Raw genomic sequence first — 17,513 nt, 5'->3', positions numbered from 1 at the left:
CGAGATTGGCTAGTACCATTTGCCGAAGATGATTTGTTTTTTCCATTGTACGGTTTTTGTTTCTTTATCAAAAATCATTGTCAGTAGGTGTATGGGATTATTTGTGGGTCTTTGATTCAGTTCCATTAATCAGCTGGTCTGTTTTTAATGCCAATACCATGTGTGTGTGTTTGTTTGTTTGTTTGTTTGGTTGGTTGGTTGGTTGGTTTTGTATTACTGTTGCTCTGTAATCCAGCTTGGGATCAGGGATGGTGATACCTCCAGACGTTGCTTTAATACAGAGAATCTTTTTAACTATGATAGTTTTTTTTTCTTCGATATGAAGTTAGGATTGCTCTTTCAAGGTTTACAAAGTATTGTGTTGTAACTTTCATGGGAATTACATTAAGACTATTGATTGATTTAGGTGAGATGGCAGTTTCTACTTCTTTCTTCCTACCAACCACGAGCATGGGGGATCTTTCTGATATCATATTCAGCTTTTTCTTTTTTTATCAGAGCCTTGGATTATAATTATACAAGTCTTTCACTTGCTTGTTAAGAGTCACACCTGGATATTTTAAATTATTTGTGGACATTGTGCCTTCTCAACTCCACCCATGCTCCCTAGGGCCAGACAGAGCACTACTCTGGGGAATTTGTTTTTAAAGACTTTTCCAATCTCCTAGAACAGTTTGTGGTTCTTTTTCAAGGCACATATATCTTTGTTTAAATATTATGTTACACACTTAATATGCAGCACAGCCATCTCTATTTCATATGTGGGAAGTCCTGCATCTGAACCTCAGTCAAATTCAAAGAGTAACAAAGTAAAAAAGTGAATTTGAATGTAAGGTAAAGTGGAAAGGAAATAGCTGTTCCTAGGCAGGGTGGAGTAAGATATTTATAGATAAGAGCCAGAGACACCAGCAAAGGGGAAGAGGTTGTGGGAGGGTATCCAGACTGTACATGCCCATGAGCCATATGAAGACAGGAAGGAGAGGAGAATCATGAGGAAGACCTAGAAGTCAGGATTGTAAATGATAGAGGAAAAGCACTGGGTAACCTAAATGATTGGATTCCGTAAGGAAGGGAAGCTAGGAGAAGGGCAGCCCAACACTAGGCTAGAGGGTGGGGTATGCCAACCATTTTTATCACTAGTAATTGTTATACAGTTTCTCTGACATGAGCCCACTACTTGTGAACTATTTCTCTACCTCCCCATCCCTCTTTGATGATTGGCGTTTATCTTGCAAGTCTATATCCTATTCAAGGGACAAGGAATGACAGAAGTGGACCTCAGTACTCAGGATCCTTATAAAATGACTTGGTTACATTAGAATATCTGAATCAAGAAATTAGTGGAGGAAGCCACAGAATTATATGAATTCATTGTCAATACAGGACACAGCTACACTGTTATCACTATCATGCTTTCTCTTGCACACCTGTATGAGATATTATAGGATGCCGTGACGTATGATGATGTGAATGTGAAATTCACTCAGGAAGAGTGGGCTTTGCTGGATCCTGCCCAGAAGAGTCTCTACAGAGAGGTGATGCTGGAGACCTACAGGAACCTCACTGACATAGGTAGGACTGTGAATTTTATGTGGCTTTTTTAAATCTAGTGACAACTGTTTCTCTGTTGCTGTTATTTGTTATTGTAATGTCAACTGAAAATGAGGATGAATGAGTTGAATAAATCAACCAGATGTCTGAGGTTAACTGAAGGGTAACTTGAATTTTGCCTGATTTCCAATAATATATCATGCATTTTTGATTCCTCTATTTTAGGTTACAGTTGGGAAGACCATAACATTGATGAAAATTTTCAAAGGTCTAGAAGATCTAGAAGGTAATTTTCATGTGCAAGTTGGTACGAATATGCGTCTGAATTACTTCTAGTGCATCCTTTAAGGTCTATTGAAAAGCAAGAGTGTAAATATGCACTGTTTGAAATGTATCGATGGTTATTAAATTCTGACAAAAACATGTACCTCAAAATCAGGTATCTGATTTATTTTTGTAATTCATTTCTCTACGAAAGAAGATAAGAAAACAATGCAATAACATATCACCATTTGAATCATGGCGAGCTAGATTGTAGGACTGCGAATCTCTTTAGTCTCACGCTACTTAGATATTGCAAAAGATATACACCTTAACCTACTAATAAAAAATTGTCCATAATAAAGCTCATGTTCCTAGCCGGGTGTGGTGGCACACGCCTATAATCCCAGCACACGGGAGCCAGAGGCAGGTGGATCGCTGTGAGTTCAAGGATAGCCTGGTCTACAAACCAGGTCCAGACAGCCAAGGCTACACAGAGAAACCCTGTCTCGAAAAACCAAATAAGTAAATAAATAAACAAATACATCAAGCTCATGTTCCTAATATATATGCAGGAACATTGCTAAGTTTAGTAGGAAGAGCAGTTTGTGAAAGTAAAGGAAGTTAATCTGGAGAAACTTTTATCCCTATACAAGATTTCATGAGAAAAAAAGAGTGAGACTGTGAATGCAGGGTAAACTTTTTCATTTGTTATCTTCTTTAATAGATATGTCATTTATCACAATGGATACAAGCTCCGTCAGCATAGGAACATTGAAGAAAGCAATAAAACACTCACTAACCCAGAAAAATTAGATTTGTAGTAGTACCCATAACGTGTAGACTTTCTGAATGTAATAGTGTGTACAATTATGGCTTTTCCAATTTTATTGCCAATGTATCCACAAACTCACACTACAGAAAAACTTCCATGAATACTATCAATGTGGATTGCGTCTCTTTGCCATGGTTCACTTTCCAATTGTAGTATGATACTCATGATAGGAAAAATTTCAATGCAACTAGAGAGGTAATTCTGATTCTCAGTTGTCTTCCAATATGTGAACAACCCTCTTCTATACTAAAAGGATGCTTTAAATGTGGTCCATGGAATACATGGTCTTACAATCACAGAGCTTTTCAAAGACAAAAATAACACTTGAAGAAGAAAGGAAGAATGAAAGCCAATAAACTGATATCCGATCAGATCTGATTACTTTTAAAATTAGACCAAAATGTAAAATTAGTTCACAGAGATAAAAAAGATTCTCAGTGTAATGGGTGTGGTGTAACTTTGACATGTGCCATTTATCTTTGCAGGAATCAAAGAAGATATACTAGAGGAAAACCTTCTCAATTTACTCAGTGTGGCAAATATTTGACATGTCAAAGTCATCCTCAAAGGCGAGAAATAATTCCTCCTGGAGAGGAACCAAATGAAGATATTCAATATGGTGAAGCCTTTGTAAATCACAGTAGTCTCCAAACTTATAAAAGAACAGAAACTCGAGGGAAACCATATGAATGTAAACAATGTTTTATTGACTTTGACCATCAAAGTTATCTTCAAATTCATGAGAAAATTCATACTGGAGAGAAACCTTATGAATGTAATCAATGTGGTAAAAGCCTTGCGCAGCACAGTTATCTTCAAAGGCATGAAAGATTTCATACAGGAGAAACACTTTATGAATGTAATCAACGTGGTAAAAGCTTTGCAAAGTACAGATATCTTCAAAGGCATGAAAGAATTCATACAGGAGAGAAGCCTTATGAATGTCATCAATGTGGTAAAGCTTTTACACGGAAAAGTTCTCTTCAGATGCATGAAAGAATTCATACAGGAGCGAAACCTTATGAATGTAGTCAATGTGGTAAAGCCTTTGCATGGCACAGTTCTCTTTACAGGCATGAAAGAATTCATACAGGAGAGAAACCGTATGCATGCAATGAATGTGGTAAAGCCTTTGCACGACACAGTTCTCTTCAAGGGCATGAAAGAATTCATACAGGAGATAAACCTTATGAATGTAATCAATGTGGTAAAGCCTTTGCACATCATATTAATCTTCAAATGCATGAAAGAATTCATACAGGAGCGAAACCTTATGAATGTAGTCAATGTGGTAAAGCCTTTACACAGCACAGTTCTCTTCAGATGCATGAAAGAATTCATACAGGAGTAAAACCTTATGAATGTAATCAGTGTGGTAAAGCCTTTGCACGGCACAGTTCTCTTCAGATGCATGAAAGAATTCATACAGGAGAGAAACCTTATGAATGTAGTCAATGTGGTAAAGCCTTTGCACGGCACAGTTCTCTTCAGATGCATGAAAGAATTCATACAGGAGATAAACCTTATGAATGTAATCAATGTGGTAAAGCCTTTGCACGGCGCAGTCATCTTCAAAGACATGAGAGAATTCATGCAGGAGAGAAACCTTATGAATGTAACCAATGTGGTAAAGCCTTTGCAGAGCACAGTCATCTTCAAAGCCATGAGACAATTCGTCGAGAAACCTTTTGAATGTAATCAATGTGGTAAAGCCTTTCCATAGCACAGGTCTCTTCAAATGCGTGAAAGAATTCATAGAGGAGAGAAACCTAATGAATGTAATAAATCAGGTAAAGCCTTTTCCCCAGCACAGTTATCTACAAATGCATGAAAGAATTCATAGAGGAGCAAAACCTTATGAATGTAATTAGTGTTGTAAAGCCTTTGCATATCAGAATTTTCTTCAGAGCCATGAAGGAATTCATACAGGACAGAAAAGTCCTGAATATAATGTCTGTGGCAAAGCCTTTGAATGTCATGGTCATCTTCAAAGGCACGAAAAAGTTCACATAGCAGAGAATCTTTATGAATGTATTTAATATTTTGTAGTCTTTACATGCAATTACCTATTAGAGAGAAATTCATTGAATGTAATTAATGTGAGATAGCCTAGCAGTCCAGAGTATCTCACAGACTTGTTCTATGAAGCAGGAAATTTGAAGAACCAGCCCACCTAGTCTATTCAGAATGGGACATGAATTTTCCAGTGTCATGCTTGTTCACTATTTCGAGAGTCAATGTGCTCTCAGCAGTAAAGAACAGTTGTTTGATTCAGTGGCTATTTGGCCACATTTGTTTCATAGATGTCCATCAGCTTAATTGAAGTATATTGGATGTGCCGTCAGAGGCAGCTGTGTCTCTCTGTCAGGAAAGGCCTTTCTGATTGACTGAGATATTCTGTAAATCTCTGAAGTGTTTTGAAGACCATCTTTGTATTGAGCATAGTGAGTAACCATGCTTGTCTATCTATGTGCGTATACTGAACAATCAACTTATCTATTCCAGTTTATCTAAGTAGATAAATATTGCTTGTTTCTAGCTATGCACAATCTGCTTAACCTTGAAAACCTTGGTACAATGTGACTCATGAACTTACCACAAACTTAGAACAATCAAGATCTATATAATATTTGTGAAAAAATGAGGGAATGGAGGTAAATTGTCAAAAATATAAGCCTAAATTTATCGTTAAATTTTCATCAAAATACCTAAGGAAACTCCCTGAGGAAAAGTGTAACCTTGACCAAGTAAACCTAGATTGTATGTGTAACAAACACAGATTTCACTATGAAAATCACTCAGTTACCCCTAAACTATTCTATTTCTGCCTTCTAGCTACTGCTAATCTCTCTTGCAGAGAGGCTCCATGCTCTAGAGCTCTCTCAAAATATGGTGAGCAGAAAGGTAGTTCTATGGCCCTACAGCCCCTCATGCCCCCTTGTGGTTGCAGACAAACTCAGCCTCACTGAATCCCACAAAGAAAACAATGTTGTAGAATAATTTATGTCTGCTTCCTGCCAGATGTATTATGTCACAAGGTGTGGAAACTGCCCTGTCTATGTACCGTGCACAGCTGAGAACCCTCTGTGTCTCAGAAACTCCATTTGTACCCTAAAATTGAATTTCTGTGATTCATGCCATTGTGGCTGGTGGTATTGGAAAAATAAAAAGATTATCAAGTATTGCTGAAGAACCATCAATTACTTTCTATCAGTATCTACACTATTTATACAATTTGACACAAAAATTGAATGTAGAGTTCAGGTTCAGTACTTCTAGAAACTAGACCTTCAGTTTTCCAGTCTGTCTTCCTACTGCACACGAAAACCAATGCCTGTATGTGTGCCCTAGAGAGTGATAGTATAATCTCCACAGCTTTCCACTGCTTGGGCTTCAAAGCCCACTCATCCAAAGGGAATCCACACTCAGGAAATTCAGAGGTCAAAGACCTCTGCCCAGATCACCACAGAGACCAACACATTCACAGTGTGAACCACTCTCCATCTCAGTCCCAGCAGATCAGACTGTGATATACCACTACACTTTCCACTCCTGGCCATGGGGCAGCTGCCTCCACAGTCGCCATGGCATGGCATGTGGTATACCTCACAGTTCCCTACAGCTGCATCAGAGAAGAATCCTGAAAAAAATAATTAGGCTACCTTCCTGTCAGGCCCCTCTTTCCTAAACCTGCCCAGAGTCTCTCATTAGCTAGGAAACTCCATCTTGGCCATTGGAAGGTAGCAGCTCCTGTACTGGGGGATCAGAGGTCAAATACCTCAGACAGTTGGAGCCTTCCCAGCTCCACCCTTGCTCTCTAGGGCCAGCCAGAGCAGTACTCTGGGGAATTTGTTTTTAAAGAATTTTCCAATCTCCCAGAACACTTCTTGTTTCTTTTTCAAGGCACACATACCTTTGTTTACTCAATATGCAGTACAGCCATTTCTATTTCATAGATGGGAAGTCCTGCATCTGAACCTCAGTCAAATTCAAAGAGTAACAAAGCAAAAAAGTGAATTTAAATGTAAGGTAAAGTGGAAAAGAAATAGCTGTTCCCATGCAGGGTGGAGTAAGATATTTATAGATAAGAGCCAGAGACACCAGCGAGGGGGAGGAGGTCGTGGGAGGTTATCCAGAGTGTACATGCCCATGAGCCATAGGAAGAAAGGAAGGAGAGGAGAATCATGAGCAAGACCTAGAAGTCAGGATTGTAAATGATAGAGGAAAAGCACCAGGTAACCCAAATGATTGGATTCCATAAGGAAGGGAATCTAGGAGAAGGGCAGCCCAACACTAGGCTAGAGGGTGGGGTATGCCAACCATTACCTTGCAGTAAGTAGGGACTGAGTGATGCTAGAAGAACCTGACAGCCAGGTTTCTATTGATTTGTTAAATAGGCACCCAGACTTTGTCTCAGGCTTTTCATTTCTAGGGAGAAATGTAAAGGTTGAAGTAACTTAAGGATAATCTATATCGTTATTTCAAAAGTTGGAACAGGGGCTGGAGAGATGGCTCTGTAGTTAAGAACACTGGCTGCTCTTCCAAGGGTCCTGAGTTCAATTCCCAGCAACCACATGGTGGCTTACCACCATCTATAAGGAGATCTGGTGCCCTCTTCTGGTGTGCAGGCCTACATACAGGCAGAACACTGTCTATGTAATAAATAAATAAATCCTTTTAAAAAAAAAAGTTGAAAAACATTTTATGGTCCAAAATAATTCAGAGCCTAAACATATGTAGTAGAGCACACCAAGATTTACTCCCATCTTTTTTCTCACCTTGCACATTTTCAAATAGGAAAAATAACATTCTTGTCAGGTAAAGCTAGACTAGTGTGCGCATGTATTCTGGGTTGGTGGAACTAAACAAACTTCAGAAATTTGGTTTTTAGAAATGAGTTCATTTCCTCATGCCTATTCTTGATTGCCTTGGCCTGTGACCCTCCAAAAGTGGATAGTTGGACTTTTACTGATGATCTTAAACTGAATACCTGACTCCTCATTGCTAATACCAATTACTGTCAAATGAGTAAACCTCTCACTTTTCTTCCTCCCCATTCATTTCTGTGCTGTGACTACATAACTTCTAAGTTGGTCAGGGAAAACAATTCTTACACAGATCCCCTTTATTTGTTCCCTCCACCCCAATTATCCCAAAAGGATAGAGCACAATCATTCACTGGTGCCTCTTTCTTCTGAATTACTAGTTAGGGCTGTCTTCCAGGCAGTGGCAATCAAAGCATTAGGTGCTCAAAAATTTTTTAACTACACAGCATGAAGAAAGGGTGAGCTATAGGTGCTGTTGCTCTAAGCAGAAATAAATATGAAAGCCTCTGAGAAAAAGAATGAATAGCTTAATTATTGGAAAACATTGGCATGAGGAGGAACAAATAAAAGATTAGAGCAGTGATACATAAAGAAGAAAATTCTAAAAACACCATCAATTGACCTTTTAGAAAGATAAATATAATTTGAAAAACACATAGGTAAACTGATTTTGGAAAAGAGCAGAAACTTCTCTGGTAGAGGGAATAGCATTAATAAGACAGTTATTGACCTTGCCCCTATGAGCAATGTTAGCTGCTGAGATCTTTAACCTGACACACACAGCTACAGCCAATGGCCCCTTAAGTGAAATTGCAATATTCACTTACTCAAGCTAACCTAACCAAATTGTAACCAAACATCCAATCAGCTTTTATTCACCTGCATGAATTAATACAGCTGGCAAGTTACAAATCCACACACCCTGCTAGAATCAGGTCCTTCTTCACAATGGGGACTTCTGCCTGTAGCTGAGTCTCAAAACTTAGTCTGTGCTCTAGCTACTGCCTACCCCGTTTCACTGGGCATTTACTGCAGACCTTCTGGTCTCCTCTGAAAGCAGAAGCTGTGCTCCACATGTTACTGAAATGGTCAGTTGATTACATTACTCACATGAGTAATTTTGTTTCTTTCTTTGTCTTATTTTTCAAGGCAGTGTTTCTCTGTGTAGCCTTGGGTGTCCTGAACTCACTTTGGAGACCATGCTGGCCTCGAACTCACAGTGATCCCCTGCTCCTGCCTCCTGTGCATTGGGGATTAAAGGTGTGTGCCATGACCACCTGGCACCTACTGGGCAACCACCCTGATCTCACCAGGTCAGAGCTGTTGAACCTGTCTGTTCTCCCTTCAAAACGTTCAGGCACTTCCCTTCTTCTTCCTGGAATCAGGGTGCATAGCTTGCAAAGCCTATCATTCAACTTACAGTGGAGTATTCAATCTGTGCCACAACTGAAAGGGTACCCAAATATTCAAAATTGGGGAGAGAGTTTACTAAACAAAAGTTTTGTTTTTGTGGCTTCATGCTGTGTACAGCTACCTTTCACATGATAGATATGAAAAAAACCTGGGACCAAAGAAAGATTCCTTCTATCAGTTCCATTCACCTAGAGAACCTTGACTAGCATAGCTGTGCAATTGTTTTTCACTTTCCCACTCGGGAAGAGTTGAAGGCTAACAACAGTGTTTCCCAGTGTTTGCCATCTGTTTCCTGCTTATCCCCCATGATTGTCTCATAACTCCCTGGTAAAAAGAAGCAGTAGTTTGCCTGTACCCAGCCTGAAGACACAAAACTAAAGTCTTGTCTCCTAACATTGCTCTTTACCAGTGGGACATATGGATAACTCCACTGCAAGTTGAGAAATGGGCTCTTCAAGTTACCCACCTAGATAGAGGAGGAAGCAGGGGAAGTGGCTACTGGGTGTGTGACTTGTTGAGGTCAGGGTCACTGTCCACAGAGGAGAGGAGCAGGAGGCTGTGCTGAGGAAGCACAAGCAGTATGTCCTCCCGGGTTAGTTGGGAAGACAGATGTTGAGGCCATTGGAGGACAGTGCTACTGAAATGCAAGTCTCTACACCTGTAGAAAACGTTTGGCCCTAGGTAGAAAGTTTCGGACAGCAACCATGATTCTGTGCCCCTCCAGAGCATGCCAACCTGGAGAGGTGTATATGTCATCAAGACGAAGTGGCCAATCAGGGCCTCCAGCTAGAGACTCGCCCCAGGTCAGATGGGGAGGCAGGTACCTTTGGGAATCTTGCTGAAGAGTCAGCTGTGTGGCTGTGCAGGCTTGGGTGGTTCTGCGTGGTGTGCTCTGACCTCTGCTGCTAGGTGTTGTGAGAGAAGCTCAAGCAAGTCCCCAAGTTCCGACATGGTGAGTGGAGGGTCACTGCCCAGTAATGGGAGGAGCAGGCTGCTGTGGAGAGCTAGCTGGGGTGGTGGAGCTGTGTGGGAAGACAGACCAATAGGCTATTGGAGAATATGCACACGTGCTACTGAAATGCCATTCTCTGCAAACCTGGAAATGTATGGCCCTCAACAGTAAGCCTGGGCCATGAACCCTTTTGCTGTCTCAGTTCAGGACACTAATTCTAAGGGAGGTGCTCATGTCGCTCGAGACTTGCTGGCCAATCAGAGCCTCCAGGTGGACCAGCCAGTATGATGATGAGGCTCTTTCTTCTGGCTGCCATGCCCAGGTGCAGCTCTTTAGTTGAGCTTTCTTTAATGGTTCTGTGTGATGTGCTTTGAGCACTGCTGCTGAGTGCTGTGAGGGAAGCTCAGGCAAGGCCTGAAATGACAAAGTGGTGAGCTCAGGGTCACTGCTGACTCATGGGTTATCTCCACAGGGGAAATAAGCCAGTGGAAACCAGATTGAACATAAAAGGGCAAGTTTACTTGGGAACTGAAACTCCTGGGCTAGTTCAGTAGCCTCAGGTGACAATGCCAGATTAACTCCCATGCCACCGCCAAGTATGGCAACAAGGAATGCAGGTGAAGGAAGATGAAGTATCTGCCACCTGCTATGCTAGGGAAGCCCTTGGCTCCAGGGGTGGGACTTGGAGCATCTCAAGGAATGCTAAGAATGTGCAGAGACTTTCCTTGCAGGGGGCAGGGTTGGAGAGAGAAGTGGGACTGAACAGAGCATGTAGGGGAGGGGGAGGGCAACTGCAGATGCCAACTGAACACTCACAGTGGGGAGGATCAGAAAGGTGAGCTGCAGGCGCTGGTGTGGTGGGGCCTCCCTGGGGCTGTGTGATAAGCAAAGGCCAGATGCAGCATCTTTTGGATTCCCATGTGACCTAGTGCCTTCTTGGACCTGGCCCTGGCCCTGGCCACTGAATAACTTCCTATGGGGCTGTAATTGGGCAGTTCCTTTGGAGTTTGGGCTGGTGTATAAAAATGTTCTAGGAAGGATCCAACCTTGGAAAGCCTTAATTTCTGTAGGATCTTCCACAAGTTCTGCCCTTAGCATTTAACGTTTAGGTGTAAGATCCTCTTTCTCCTCTCGAGTTTGTCTCATTGTATGAAGCTTCACTTGACGTCATAAACATCTCCCTTTTATTTCATTTCCCGCTGTGAGCAGTATACAAGATGCAATTCTTACAAACCTTACTAGACATAAGACATAGCTTGTGAAAAACTTCCTGACCTCAGCTTTTGTACTTTCTATCTTCTACTTTTCTGTCTTTCTCATTCTCTGAGACCTTCCACTTAGGGCTCTGTCACTGATGTTTGGAAGCACTAGTGTCCTTAAGAAATATTTCTGTCACTATCATTGCTGGGTAAATGTCTTAAGTGGCTAGGCATGCAGTGTCCAGTCCATATTAAAATTCTTCAAAATATAACCTGTAGACTAAATTTAAAGAAATTTAATGGCAGTAGCATGTAGAATGCAAAAATCTGTGTTTAGCTGTCATTACAAAGATTTTTTATTAGCAATTTTTTATTTGTTTATATTACGATGTATGTATGACAAAGCATATTAAATCTAGCACAACTGCATCTAATGTCTTTGAGAAAAGTCTTTCCGATAAAGCTTTGCTAACTCAGGGGGGCCTTGATGGCTGTCTGTTTCCCAGAGTAATGGCCTTGCTTTCTCCTTGACTAAATTTCCTAAGTTCTTTAATTAAAGGACTCTACCACAGCAGAGTTTTAAAATAACTCATTTTAGCCAATTAGTGAACCATCCATTTCCATATCAGGAATAAAGGTTTTCATGTGGATCATGGTTTCTGCTTTCAGATCAGAACAGGATCTGTTTACACTGCAGGGTGAAGCAGGACAGGCCCTAACTAGCTCACAGACTAATGTTTAGGGCAGTCAGCTGCAAGAGCCAATAATATGAAGAAAGACCTGGTAGGGGAAATTTGAGTGATGATGTCATTTCCCAGCATGGATTAACTCAAGCAGAATCAAGCAACAGGTAAACCCTTCTCTGCCATGGACTCTTTTTGTGAACTATGTATACTTTGCAAGAAGGTTTCCAGGTCCCCTTCTGAGGATCTCCAGCAGCCAGGCAGGGCTGTTTCAAGTTTTGGCCCTGGAATCTCCCTACATCATTCCCTGGGTGCCCCCTTTTTACATCTTCTGCTCACATGGGTGCCATCTACATGTGTTCCATGAGTAGGTTTCTCAGATCTTCAGCTTGTGTTGTTGGCTGATCTACCCCTCCAGACAGCAACACCTCATGACTGCAAATCTGCTGTAGCTAAAACTCCGCAGTGCTGGAATGAGCGATCACACTCCTGGAGAAACTGAGAAGCTGAAGCCATGGAAAAGGCAGCAGCACCCAAATCATCAGTTGTAGTTGCTCCTGACAGGGATCTCACAGGGTGGGAGATTTGTTCAACTGGAGCTACTCTGTGAGCTCCAGTGCCAACTCTATTGTAGGTTTAGATTTTTCAAAACCTACTCTATTTAGGGTTCCTAAATCCTTTTATCTTCCTTTTTAATCTACCAACCAGAGGTAGGGGAGAAAGAAGTTTCATAGAAAAAGGGGATGTGAACTAATATAGAAGCAGTTCTTTAGGGAGATTTTATCCTTCCGGGCAGAATACCAGAAATCAAGTCCAATGAATCAGTGACAGTGACACAATCCACCAGAGCCAGCAAGTCTCCACCTAATAGGTATGAGTCAGCAGAACTGGCCAGAATCAGCCAGAATACCACAAGATGTTGTGGCAAGAGGCTCTCTATGAAGTGAAGCCTATGGTGCACAATTCAGTACTTGCTGTTTCAGTTCAGTACTTGCTGCCTAGTTCAATACTTGCTGCTTAGAATAGAACAACGGAGGATGAATGCTTGTTCTGCTTGAGTTAAAGATAAATGTCTGTTCTGTTGGAGTTAAGCAATATTACGCTGTTTTGTTCCTTTCTCAGGAGAAGAGTAGGGCACTAGAACGTCCCCAATATCCCCTACCTTATATCCCATCAAATCAGTTTAAAATGCTCTGTCTATCCACATAGGCACAGTGTACCAGGAATAGAACTAATTCTTCTTGTATGAGTTAGACACAATACCTGAAATAAAATTGAATCTTCCTGATGATCTTTTTTAATTACTCAGTGAATGACTCTGAGTCACAGTCTTATTTCTCAAACCCATAGTACATTCTTGACATGTGAGTCTTTGTTAAATGATCAGTAAACTTTCTTTAGCCTGAGTTTGGTGTCCAAGTGGTCAGTGTGGGCTCTTCCTGAACCCCAAGAGGCCAAAGCTAGCAGGCTTCTAGGTTTAAGAACCTTTCAGCTGCAGATAAGCCAATTAAAGCAGGCAAAAATGTTAATGATGAGGCATGCCCTCATTAGAATGACTGCTTGCTATGTCTTTGAGAGATTATATTGATTGATGAATAACATGGGTGGCTCTTTCAGTAAGGTTGCAGTATCCCTTAGCAAGTGTGCCTGGGTTGGATAAGAGATCAGACTGCAAATAAGAGAGTGCTCAAGTAAGCAAGCAAGCCAGGAACAATTTTTGTCCATGTTTTCTTTTTTTTCTTTCTTTCTTTTTTTTTTTTAAATAATTTTCAAGATTGAGTTTTTATTCTAACCTTACACAATGTTGGACTGTGAGCTGACAGAACCATCTGAAAAAGCAACAAATGGGGCAGAAGAAAGTGCAATCTGTGGGTTTAGGAAAAAACAGAACTAGATAGTTTTAGATGGCAGTCAAATCCTGAAAGAGAGGAAGGGATTTTCAAGGAGTTTAGCACCAGTAAATAGAAAGCCCTACTCTGCATTGGAAGCCTAAGATGGGCAATACCCATTCTTGCTACACCTTAAATGAATGGAAACGATAGGCAAAGTGATTGCAAAGCAGGCACTTCATATAAAACCTGCTGCAACTCTGGTCGATGGCTGGCATATTTCATCTCAGTTTAGAAACCAAACATGGCAGGATCACCCATTGTGGTACTGGTTTTAAACCAAGAAAGATGCACAATTCAAGGTCATGTATTCTGTCTCTGTGAATTCAGTTCAACGTTGCTCCAGCTCTTTATGTTTTGAAGAGACAGTGCCCCAGTAAAGAAACTATGAGATTTCATTTCACCAGGCTTTGGATATGTAGAACAAGTTGCATTTTGAGAGCATAAGATGTTGAGACACCTAAGCTATGAGAAATATATCATGGAGAGATGCATATACTGAGTTAAAGTAACAAACTGAGTGATGGATCATAGGACCATCTATACCCTGTGAAACTGAAGCCTCATGTATCTGAGATAGAGCTATGGCACTCGGTGTTTGCACTGCGGGTGTTTGGTTTGTTTAGTTAGTTTGTTTGTTTGTTTGCCTCCATCAATCTTGCCTCAATTTATATACATTCCTCTCAATTGGAATGGGAAGGTTTATTCTGTGCCATTGTATATTGGAAAGATATAACTTGATTCCAGATTTTAGAAGATATAGCAATCAGAATATTTTCTGGATAGTCAGAAGACTCTTTGCACTCTTGAATAGTGTATGAGCTGTTGCCAACCATTAGGATCATTGAAGTTAAGTAAAATATATTTTCATTGTGAGTCAATAATGACCAATATCAGAATATAGTTGGTCAAGTCAGGAAGACTCTAGGTAGAATCATGTCTTTATTATCTGCCGATTATTTATTTATTTATTTATTTATTTATTTATTTATTTATTTATTTATTTTTGCTCTCTTTGGGGAGCTTTTATAGTAGAAGTTTTCGTAGATTTTTTATTGGGGATGGGATTTGAGAGTCTGTAGACTCAACCCATTTTATATTTTTGTTTCTACTGTGTTGTGTTTGTAAGTGTTTGTTCAGCTTCTTTCTCATGCTGTTATGCATCCACGACTATAGACTGTGCCCCTAAATCACATAAGATATAGTAGAAGCAGTTAGTATTCAATGCTAAGCTATTTTGCTAGCCTTATTTTTAATTAATGAACCAATTAATTAAATCACTTTACAGCCTGACCTGTCCCTCCTCTACTCCCAGTCCCACCATCATTCCCCCTTTCCCCAAGTAGCCCTCCTTCTGCTCAGTGAAGGGGAGGCCCACAAGTGCTATCAACCTCCCCTGGCATCTCAAGTTGCAGCAGGACTAAGAACATCCTTTCCCACTGATGCCTAAGGAGGCAGCGCAGATAGGGAAAAAGGGATCCAAAGTCAGACAGCATAGTGAAGATGGCTCCTATTCCCATTGTCAGGGCTCCCACATGTTCACCAAACTGCACATCTTCTATATATGTGTATTCAGCCTATGTATGCTCTTTGATTATGGTTCAGTTTCTGTGAGTCCCCATGCGCTCAAGATAGTTGACTGTAGGTTTTCTGTGGTGTCTTTAACTGCCCAGGGTCTCTCTATCTTTCCTCCCAACTTTCCCCCAAATTCCCTGCTCTCTGCCTATTGTTTGGCTCTGGGTCTCTGCATCTGTTTCCATCAACTGCTGGAGGAAGACTCTCAGAAAACTCTTATGCTAGGACCTTGTCTGCACCTATCATTAATAGTGTCAGGGATTGGCTCTTTCTCCTTCGGGTAGGTCTTATGTTGAACAGCAAGTTATTTGTTTGCCATTTCTTCAGTATCTAATCTATCTTTATCTCTATTCTTTTTGTAGGCAAGATAACTGTTGGGTTGAAGGCTTTATGGGTGGTTTTGTGTCCCCCTCCCTGCACTGGAAGTCCTACCTGGCTATAGTAGTTGGCAACTTCCAGCAATTAACCCCTGGTGCTATTGGTCTCAGCTAGATTCACCCCTATAGATTCCAAGGACCCGTCCTTTCTCAGAGATGGCTCCTTCTGCAGAAGAATGTTAGTTCATAACATGGCTGTTCTCGTAAGAGATCACATGCAAAGACTTTCTTAGGTATATGTAACCCAGCAGGCAAGAGATCACATCTAAAGGTCTTTTACATCTGTGTGATCCAGTTGTAATCCAGGAGACAGAAGCAAACAGATTTGAATTTAAGGCCAGCCTGGTATAGAGCAGGTATCAAGTAAAGAAAAGCTTAGGTTCATATATGGTGATATAGTCCTTTAATCCTAATTGAAGATTAAGTTAATTTAAAGAAGGAAGCAGCATCCATGCTTGAAAGTGATATGATTGTGTGGAAGAAGAGGTGATGAATCAGAGAATATTTGGTAGAGTAGGATATGGCCAACTCCCACTAGAGAGAGCCAAGGGAAGCTACTTAAGAGGCATTTTTACGGAAAGAGGAAGCAGTATAACAGGACAGTAATAGAGAAATGGGTTGGTGAAAATAAGGCAGAAAATGAGAAGAATCCAGAAGATTAGAACTGATTGCTGATTTAGTTTGAGGCTAAGCAGAGCAATTCTGTGCTGAGAGAAACTAGGTTAAGTAAGTCAACTGTGAGAAGTGTTTGAGCCAGGACAGTTGATTTGAACCAGCCTGCCTAGAGCTCAGAAAGAACAAGTAATGGTGTGCACTTTAAATAGTGTATCTCAAGCCGGCCGTGGTGGCTCACGCCTTTAATGCCAGCACTCAGGAGGCAGAGGCAGGCAGATCACTGTGAGTTCAAGGCTAGGCTGGTCTACATAGTGAGTCCAGGATAGCCGAGGCTACACAGAGTAACCCTGTCTCGGAAAAACAAAAAACCAAAAACAAACAAATAACAACAACAATCTCAACAACAAAGACAGACAGTGTATCTCAGAGGCTGAAAACATTCTAGGCCTAGGTTACATATACAGAGGGTAGAAGCTTCCAGGTCTAGACCTAGGCCATCAGAGGAGGTAGTAAGCCTCCCAGACAATGATTGAGCCAGGAGAATAAAAGTTACTTTTATACTTTTCTACTGTTGTCTGCTCTCTCTCCTGGTCCCACTTCCCCTACTCTCCCCACAGCTGATGCCACCCCTGTTACCTCTCCTCTCTTCTCCCACCTAGTTCCTTCCCTTCATCTATTTCAGATATCTATTTTAGTTTAGTTTCTGAGTGGACATCAAACATCCTCCCTTAAGATCTTCTTGGCTTCTTTGGTTCTGTGGATTACACCATGGCTATTCTATATCCATGGTTAATATCCACTTATAAGGAAGTACACACCATGCACATCTTTTGGATCTGTGTTACTTCACTCATTAAGATCTTTTCTAGGTCCATCCATCTTTTCTAGTTCCACACATTTTCCTGGTAATCATATTAAGTTTGTTTTCTGTTTTAATTAGCTGAGTGGTATTCCCTGTGTAACTGTACCACACTTTCTTCATCCATTCTTCAGTCGCGGGACATCTGCGTTTTCTCCAGTTTCTGCCTACTATGAATTAAATTTCTGAGAACATAGTTGAGCAAGTGTCCTTGTGTTATGGTGGAGCATATTTTGTATATATGCCTAGAAGTAGTATAGCTGTTGAAGGAAGTAGATGTTTATGTATGTCTAGTAACAACTTTCTGAGAAACCTCCAGATTGATTTCCAACATGGTTGTACAAGTTGTCTTTCCCACCAGAAATGGAGGCATGTTGCCCTTGTTCCACTTCCCCACCATCGTGTCCTGTCACTTAGGTTCATTATCTTAGCCATTCTGACAGGTGTAAGATGGAAATCAGAGTCATTTTGATGTGCA

General features: G+C 40.9%; 2 protein-coding genes across 3 annotated transcripts in view; one reads left to right on the top strand and one right to left on the bottom strand.

Moving 5' to 3' along the window:
• LOC311587550 (uncharacterized protein) overlaps positions 1-5,829 on the top strand; it is a 43,185-nt gene extending 37,356 nt beyond the window's left edge. The window contains exons 2-4 of one of the 2 annotated variants that reach the window (XM_084764509.1): positions 1,446-1,572; positions 1,777-1,837; positions 3,133-5,829. In XM_084764509.1, the coding sequence (XP_084620635.1) occupies positions 1,446-1,572; positions 1,777-1,837; positions 3,133-4,339 (1,395 nt within the window). In that variant the 3' untranslated portion in view covers positions 4,340-5,829. The remainder of the gene's footprint in view (positions 1-1,445; positions 1,573-1,776; positions 1,838-3,132) is intronic. The other variant, XM_084764510.1, reaches the window with a different exon arrangement.
• LOC311586306 (uncharacterized protein) overlaps positions 1-17,513 on the bottom strand; it is a gene marked incomplete at its 3' end in the record, with an annotated part of 120,551 nt that overhangs the window by 56,243 nt on the left and 46,795 nt on the right. The gene's annotated exons all lie outside the window — the stretch shown is intronic.

This window comes from Acomys minous, assembly GCF_964271855.1.
Source record: "Acomys minous genome assembly, chromosome: 16".
Lineage (NCBI taxonomy): Eukaryota > Metazoa > Chordata > Mammalia > Rodentia > Muridae > Acomys > Acomys minous.
This window is presented reverse-complemented; position numbering and strand designations above follow the sequence as displayed.